The sequence below is a fragment of the Pyrus communis genome, chromosome 4, assembly GCF_041283825.1.
Source record: "Pyrus communis isolate YQ-2024b chromosome 4, ASM4128382v1, whole genome shotgun sequence".
Taxonomy (NCBI): Eukaryota; Viridiplantae; Streptophyta; class Magnoliopsida; order Rosales; family Rosaceae; genus Pyrus; species Pyrus communis.
The window spans coordinates 19222109-19230310 of record NC_142568.1 but is presented as its reverse complement, the minus strand read 5'-3'; the positions used below and the strand labels follow the sequence as shown (position 1 = coordinate 19230310).

Here is an 8202-nt window from a genome sequence, read left to right as displayed (position 1 = left end):
GTGTAGAAGATTTGAACTCTACGATACCCTTGATGCACCAGTTTGAAAGAGAGGGAAGCATCCTCCTCATATATGGATTAGGATTCTCTCCCTTCTTCTTTCCATCCACTTCCACTCCCTTCTCTCATATTCTCTATTTTGTTTTTCATTTTCTATAAACAATTAATATAAGATGTTAATATGGCTTAACCGTGACCGTTCAAATAGAAGATGAAAGAGGAAAGAAAAAAAAGGATAGATAATCCTCCTCCCTCGTGTATATACGAAGAGTTAGAGCAGACGGATGGAATGGGTCATATACCGGCTCATACATGGGTAGCGTGAGGGAATTGGAAAAGTAGACAAGAATACCCGAGAGAGAGAGAGAGAGAGAGCCTTGTCTTCCATCCCACTTGCGTACCAACTTGCAAATCAGATTAGACATAATAGTCTCTATTCAAACATATTCAAAACTCAACCATTCACATTTCAGCCACCGATCCATCGACCACCGTCCCCCAACTTGCATTTCTTTAAACGAAAATCATGACAATGAGAGAGAGAGAGAGAGAGAGAGAGAGAGAGAGCAAGTTGCATGCAACTGCTTTGCATGTATCCGGCCTTCCTTTTCTTTTCTTTGGAAGAACAGCTAGCAAATAGAGCTATCAAAAAGTGCAAGTTGCAAGCGAAAGAGGCAGCTAAGCTATTTTATTTGATTCCTGTCACGTTGTTCACCATTTTTTAATGCAAACTTTTCCTACATGCTTTCGTTCTACTCGATTATCGATACCATCCATACAAGACGACAATATATATATATATGCCTTCATATTCTCTCCTGTTTTTCTTGGTTTTCTTAGAAACGTTTCTCTGTCATTTTCTACTTGATCGTGATTACCGGGGGAAAAATAAAACACTGAGAGATAAATAGCCGGCTTCATTTTCAATTTTATTCGCTTTTTTCTCTGCCATTTTCTAGTTATTATTTCTTCAAAATTAATCAGAAACCTATTAGCAGAGAATAAGAAGATGAGCTTCATTTTCTTAGTATTTGAATCTTGATTTTGTGTATAACACTATTATACATTGTACTTAATTACAAATCCTTGTTAATGCATGATTCTTTCTGATCCCGACAATTACGAATGAACACAAGTCCAAAGGAAATTCAAGGCCCAACGAGCATGGAAAGAAGCCAAACACTTTAAGGAGCCCATGGCCTCCGAATGTATTAATAAGATATCAATCTGATTAACAGCTTAATCTACATCATATATGTTTAATCAATACCATCTACATTGCATGTCGCCGAAATCCTAAAAGACGTGCAATTGATTCTTGCGCATTAAACAATGATAAAATTGATATCTCACGGACAAAACACAATTACATCGATACAACGATAAAGTTGATATCTTATGAACTTAATTACAACGATAACAGATAGATTGGTAGCAAACAATTACAATTAACTAAATTACAAAATATAATACACAAACTACATTACTATTACTCTTAACTAATTATGCCAGTGCTGTGACATGCACACATCGGTCGAGTGGTCATGTTCTTGAGAACCTAGCCATGCAGCTAGCTGCCCACTGCCTCAATGGTCGTCAGCAGCACTGCCATTGCCATTACCCATACCAGTCAGAAAAGTTCAACCATCCAAAACATTAGGCAGCAGTAACCATGGCTTTTGCTCTTTTTCAGATCATACATACAAATACAACAATTCATTCTTTAAATTTTAATAATGTGACATGTCTTCTTAGTTGCCATTATAAATTTCCCTAATATTCCAATTAAACGAACAAAATCATAAAAAATAAAAAAATGACTAAATGGTCAAAAATCAAATTTAATTGTTGAATTAATATACCGATAAAATATAATCGAAGATTGACAAATTGAAATAAGAGTAAGATTCTCTCCGCTCTTGACTCGGATTCTTTTCTTCTCCGATCTCCTATTTGAAAGCATATGACTGAGGAAAGTAAGAGAGAAGGGGACTAAATGGGAGGGAATTTGAAATGAAGAATCCTACTCGATTTGAAAAATGATCAATTCAGCCATTGAAATTTGAAAAATTGATCATTTTAGCCAGTTTTTCGACATTAATGGATATCACGCACAGTAATAGCACTGATTAAAGCCATAAACATTGAACCATTGAAGCTGTTTCATCGGATTAAAATCACAAAACGATGGCGGAAAGGCCAAAAAAAGTACAAACACAGATGACTAGCTCATAACCTCGATCATAGACATTCACGATAGTTTTATGAGGCTAATTAATCCGTGCAAGCACGAAAGAAGATGAAGGAGCTAATTAAGCTAGTAGCTAAAGTATGATTAATTCATTTTAATAAATGATTAATATTATCATTACTTGCGTCTTGCTAAATCCTCGGCGGTCTGAGCGAGAGACTGCAGGTTGCAGCGAACAATGGTGTCCACGAACATACACGTGTCATCCTTTGTGTTCCCGAGCGGCACGTCGACAACGTACGACTCCACCACCTCCGTCCCGCCGCCCGCGCGCGACGATGGGTGTAGTGTCGTCACCGACCTGTAGTTCGACAGCCGGTGGTCCCCGCCCACCATGCTGAAGCTGATGACATGGCTTTCGTCGTCAAGGATCTCCAGCCTCTCCGTGCTGCTGTTCGCCGGCAGCCCCGATATCACCTGCACCTCCCGCAGCGTCCCAACGTCGCCGCCGCCCTCGATGACGTGGCAGCTCTTGACGAAGTGTTTGTACGCCTGCGGGTTGTCGAAGCGCCGCACCACCGACCACACGGTGGACACGGGCGCAGCGATCTCCTGAGTCACGGCGGAGCAGGACTGGTTGGGCCCCACCGCGTGCGTGTGGTACCGCGCCACGGCTTCCGGTACTGTGGCCCGCTTCTTACCGTTGTTATTACTATTGTTGTTGAGTAGCAGTGCAGCAGATCCTCCTTCTCTTTGGCTTTGGTACTGCGATGACGCCGTGTTCGATGTAGCCGAGGTGGCGGTGTGGATACGGTGGATCAAGACTGATGATTTGGGCGGGTTGGGAGGCATTTGAGTAATTTCACTCTGGAGCAGATTTAAAGTGGTATAGCTTTTTGGGTTTTGGGTATATATTGTAAATTTGGAGAGCTGCTTCTGCTTTAGAGGGAGGCTCTCTGCCTTGCTCTGCTCTGGCTTCCGGTGAGATCTTAATTCTTAAGGACTCCCTCTTTCTCTCTCTATCACGCACAAAACAGAGAGATGAGTTGGTTGCAAATTTCAAAGCCAAGAATTAGTGAATATAAAATTGGAGAAAGTTCATGTGGGGGATTATAATTTATAAAATAGAAACAAGTTGGTCCTAGAAGCCAAAAAGGAAAAGGAATAAATAAAGGAAAAAATAAACGCAAGTGGATCGGGTTGAAATTAGGCTGTGCAATCTGCACTTATTATTATTATTATTTTTACCTGTCATATATCTTGCGTTAATTATTATCTTTTAATTTTTTTTGAATCAGGTTAAAAATTGAAATAATATGTGAAAAGTAAAATAAAATATGTAAATAGCGTCATTATAATATTAACCTAAAGTAATACTAAAGAGATCGAAATTTTAAATTATATTTATAAATCATATAATGTATCATCGATAAAAAATAAATATGTTAATTAATATATACATAATATTTTAAATATCAACAAATACTTCGTATAGTTTGCAATATCATTTAAATAAATAATTTTTCTAACGGTACTCGGTTTTCGTAACAGTCATGTACTTTTTTCTTTTAATAAATAAACCACACAAGTTGATGGTTACAAGTTGACCCTCCTAAAAAAGAACGCGGGGATTTAATTATGTTATCATGTCATTTAAATATCATTACCAACTCATGATTTGATTAATTTAAGGTTCCATTTGGTATGCAGACATGACGAAACAGAATGAAATGGAACGGAACAAAGGTTTCGTGTTATAATTTTTATTTTAAAATTTTTTACTTTTGTGTTCCACGGGGTGGAACGCGTTGCTCTAGAGGGAGGTGGAACGAAAATTTAACCAAAATTCGTTCTGTAGGATAGCGCGTCCCATTATCTTTAACACATCAAACGTGGAATGAGTGCGTTCCGTTCCACTTCGTTTCATCCCATTTCACGTACCAAACGGTATCCTAAGATTTATTATAGTTGAAATTTATAAGGTTGTTGGAGATATTTTTAGAGTGTCGAGAACATAATCTAGTACAACAATGTAATAATATAATTAGTAAGAAATTTAAAAAATAATTTTTCAACTAATAGTATTGTGACATTTGGTGCATTAAACCTTGTTCCCGGCACACTTAAGTTTTTCTCAAAGTTGTTGGGCCTCACAGCTTCAAGCCTTCAAGATTGGCACGCTCTAACAATAAGAACATGTTTACTTAATAGAAATTGAAAAGTGAAAAATAAGAAAATTTAGAAACAGAGAAAGTACTAAAAAAAAAAAAATTGAATCAACTAGCTTCATAGTTGCTCTGATTCCTGAAATTTAGGTATTTGAAAATGAATATTAAGGGGAGTTTTTTTCTTTTTTTTTCGAGAAAATGAGGGGAGCTAATATTAAGGAGAGTTTATAAGTGAATTGATTCTCAAACATATTTTTCTCATACTTATAAGATCGACTATTCTCTTTATCAGTTTAGTTCACTGTTTTGAAATATCAAATTGTGGATTGTTATGTACAAACTACATTATTTTTATTGTGGATGTTTTTATAAACGCACACATAGTTAAAGTCAGAAATCAAAATAATTTAAATAACCAAGTGTTATTGTATACAAGAACAATTTGGAATCAAAATAATTTTAATACTCATTTCATTCAAAAAAGCTATGAACTGAAATGAAGGAAAATTATTTCAATACTCATCTTTTCTCCTTCTGCATACCGTATTAATTTCATCTCTTATTTTTTCCTCAATACAGATGCTAAAAATAAAAATAAAAACGTATAAAATAAAAAGTGTGAAAATCCTTTACCTCTTGCAAATATCGCATCACAAAGCATATAGAGATGATTTATTAAGCAAGAAATTGGTCACGGAGATGGGACTCAAGTCTCACTCTCACATGCAACAGAAGCTTCATCATATATGACATTTTTGCATGGTGGTGTTTGTCTCAAGTGCTAAGAACATGAGGGTCCATAGGGTACCGGCCGGACCACCGGTTGGTGCGACAGAGTTTGCTTCAATTTGATGGAATTGGACCATGTATAATTCAAATTCATGACTGCCGGTGGTCCTTTGGATGGAAACTCCACAACCCTAACGAAATTAGAAGCTTTACAGTGCAAAACCCTAATCTCGGTTAGTTTATACGACATAAGCTAATATGGCGTTTTGGTCATTGCATATATATATCTAATATTTACCAACTTATTTAGAATGCGATCACCAATTTGAATTTGCCAAATGCCAAATTGGGATCAAGTTGCAAGAAGCCACAGCCCACAGGGATAGGATAAGCATTTACTCAGTCCCAGACCCCGATTCTGAGCGTGACGACAAATTTTGAGAAATAAAAACTTGGACCAAACTGATCACCAAACCCTTTCACCCTTCTTCCCTTTCTTGTTAAATATACTCATATTCATGTTAGCCAGCGTTTACTCTTCCACTCCATGCTTGTTCGTATTGAAACCCGTTTTTTCCAAGCACTTGGAGCCAAAGTTTTATAGATATTAGTAAGTGCGACAGTCATTTCGTCAAGTACGTAGTGCGTCTTATTCATTTATGAATAATAATATAAGCGGATAATATGAGTTGTTATATCATCAAATAAGATATAGTAGGTGCAGGATTTTGTTTTATTATTTATACTAAATGGGTGGGGGAGTAAGCTAAGTTTCATAATGTGCTAGCAATAAGGTGGTTCAAATTCATCATTTCACTAGAATCGAACCTAAGCTCTCTCACTTACAAGTGAAGATGGATGCAACTAGTTAGACCGTAGTACTAAGTGGCGGATTTCGTTTGATTAAAAACAAAAACAAAAAATACATAGAACCATCGTAGGATATATATGTATTCACTATATTATAGGACTTCTATTCATAATTGTTTCTCTCTTTTTTCTCTAAAATATGACAGTAATATATATGGTAAATATGTGATCCCTAACTTTATCGTCTTGTTATTTTACGTACACTGAGGTTGAAACAGGTTCTCCACTAAAAAGGAGCTCGATGCATAAGCCATTAATTACAACATGATTATATTAATATTCCCACGTGACTGTGTATTGGACTACACATGACAGTTTCTCCAACTTTGAATCTCTTTAAGATAGACGAAGTACACAAAATATGTAAATTTGTATGTGCCAGTGTGTTCTTCTCGAGTTCGATATATATCTTTCAACTAAAGTACTTGAACCACTTGGTTTCTTCTTTTCAAAATACTAATCAAATTGCTTTATTCAATCTTTGCTTCTTGATTTCTCTTCTGGATTGATTCCATTCTTCTAAAAGCATTGCTTTCCTTCCACTTGACATTTAAAAACATACCTAATATACTGTGGTCGTTAGCTATCTTATTCTAGTTTCAAACTTCTGGCATCACCTCATCCTCCTATCTCGACTCCCCAATCCCATCACCCGATTCCTTCCTTCTCGAATCTACACAAGGACTACAACTATCAACCACGATGCCCAGCCACAATACTACCTAAACCCCCACATGACATCGAATCTGGAACAACGAAGTTTGTTTTTATTTTAGTTTTACATTTCTTTTCAATTGGTAGCTTTTAAGTTTCATTTTTTAATGAAATAAAGTATGATTTATTAAGGGTTAGATTTGGTATATTTGCAAAGATAGTGGAGTATCCAAAGAAACTAAAAACTAAAACATGGGCGGCCAATAAAGTTATGTTTATAAAAAAATAAATGACTTATGTTTATAAAAAAATAAAATAAAATAAGACATGTACTAGTACAATTGGTACAATTGAAATAATATTATAAAGTGCACAAGTGGTTACAAATTGTGCGAACATTGAGCTAAAATGTAGTTGGATATCTATAGAAATATATAAACAAAAGCATTGGGTTTGATACAAGTTGTTAAACCTTTTCATAAATACAAGTTGTTAAACCTTTTCATGCACAACGGACACAGCAGCACCGAGATCAAGTCTATATGCATGCATGCATTGGAACAACGTACGTGACGTTCTCGATGTATGTATATCCCATGTGACATGCGACAGCTATAGAACTGCTAACTTGCATCGTCATCTTGCTCGTTTCGTTTCCTATTAATAGGGCAGTGACCCTTTAGAAACCAAGAAAAGCCAATTAGCTGTATAGATATTGTTTTAAAGGTCTCAAAGGATCATACGTTAACATCGTGCAACATTTTTTTTTATAATTCAGGTTTTAAAAAAACGACGCAAAACCAAAAAAGTTTTGAATCTCAACGAATAAGTTCAAATACTTTTACACTAGACTTACCTCTCAAACCGTAGTTCCAATTGAGTTAATTGCCGGATGGAGTTGTTTTAGTTTCTACAAATGACCAATTTGGAAAGTAAAAGCTAGCTTTTTCAAGATAATAAAGGAATAAAGATGCGGACCAATATTATAGTAGATAGAGTGTTGGGTTTTCACCAATGCGTCCGGATTCAAAATTCTCTCATCTTCTAAATTATTTTAATAGTTTTGAACTTTCATCTTCTGTTAATAATTAATAGCTTTAAAGAAAAAAAAATGAGACAACCGGTGGCAAGATGGTTATCCATGGTTATTGGTTAATAATTAATAACTTAAAAAAAAACACATTTTATAACCTAAAAAAAAAAAAGATATTAAAGGCAATAAATAACGAGAGAGTATCCCCACCGGATCCTCTTTGTGAGAATCTCAGAGATCCTTTAAACATTGTGCAGTTATGAATCATTGTAAATTTTTTTATTTAAAATTGAATACAAATAATACTTGATAAAAACTGACTGCATAATACACAATAAACAAATGTAATTTAAGAATCTTCACAATTCTCAAAAAGAATATCCGAAGAATCTCTAGTAAATAACTACAAACGAAGGTCGTTTTATTTCACGACAATGCGCGGTCAAGAGCGAAATCCGACCCGACAGTTCACACGCATGTGTGTGAAAAAAAGAAAAACAAAAATTGAAAACGAGTTAGCGTGCCAACAAAGGGAGAGAGAAAATTCAACGAGTGGAT

General features: G+C 35.6%; 1 protein-coding gene across 2 annotated transcripts; it reads right to left on the bottom strand.

Annotated features, from left to right (window-relative positions):
• Window positions 1-1317: 1317 nt before the first annotated feature.
• On the bottom strand, window positions 1318-3327 carry LOC137723401 (abscisic acid receptor PYL4). 2 transcript variants are annotated; one of them, XM_068462594.2, is made up of 2 exons: window positions 2372-3181; window positions 1318-1604 (listed from the first exon to the last, which is right to left on the bottom strand). In XM_068462594.2, the coding sequence occupies exons 1-2, from the start codon at window positions 3040-3042 to the stop codon at window positions 1586-1588; spliced, it is 690 nt and encodes a 229-aa protein (XP_068318695.1). In that variant the 5' UTR covers window positions 3043-3181; the 3' UTR covers window positions 1318-1585. The 2 variants fall into 2 exon arrangements, with proteins under 2 accessions (XP_068318695.1, XP_088548927.1); XM_088692801.1 differs by lacking the exon at window positions 1318-1604 and having other exon boundaries at window positions 2126-3327.
• Window positions 3328-8202: the final 4875 nt, after the last annotated feature.

Bases quoted from the DNA above. Each gene is read 5' to 3' on its own strand.
- LOC137723401 (XM_068462594.2), bottom strand. From the start codon at position 3,042: ATGCCTCCCAACCCGCCCAAATCATCAGTCTTGATCCACCGTATCCAC.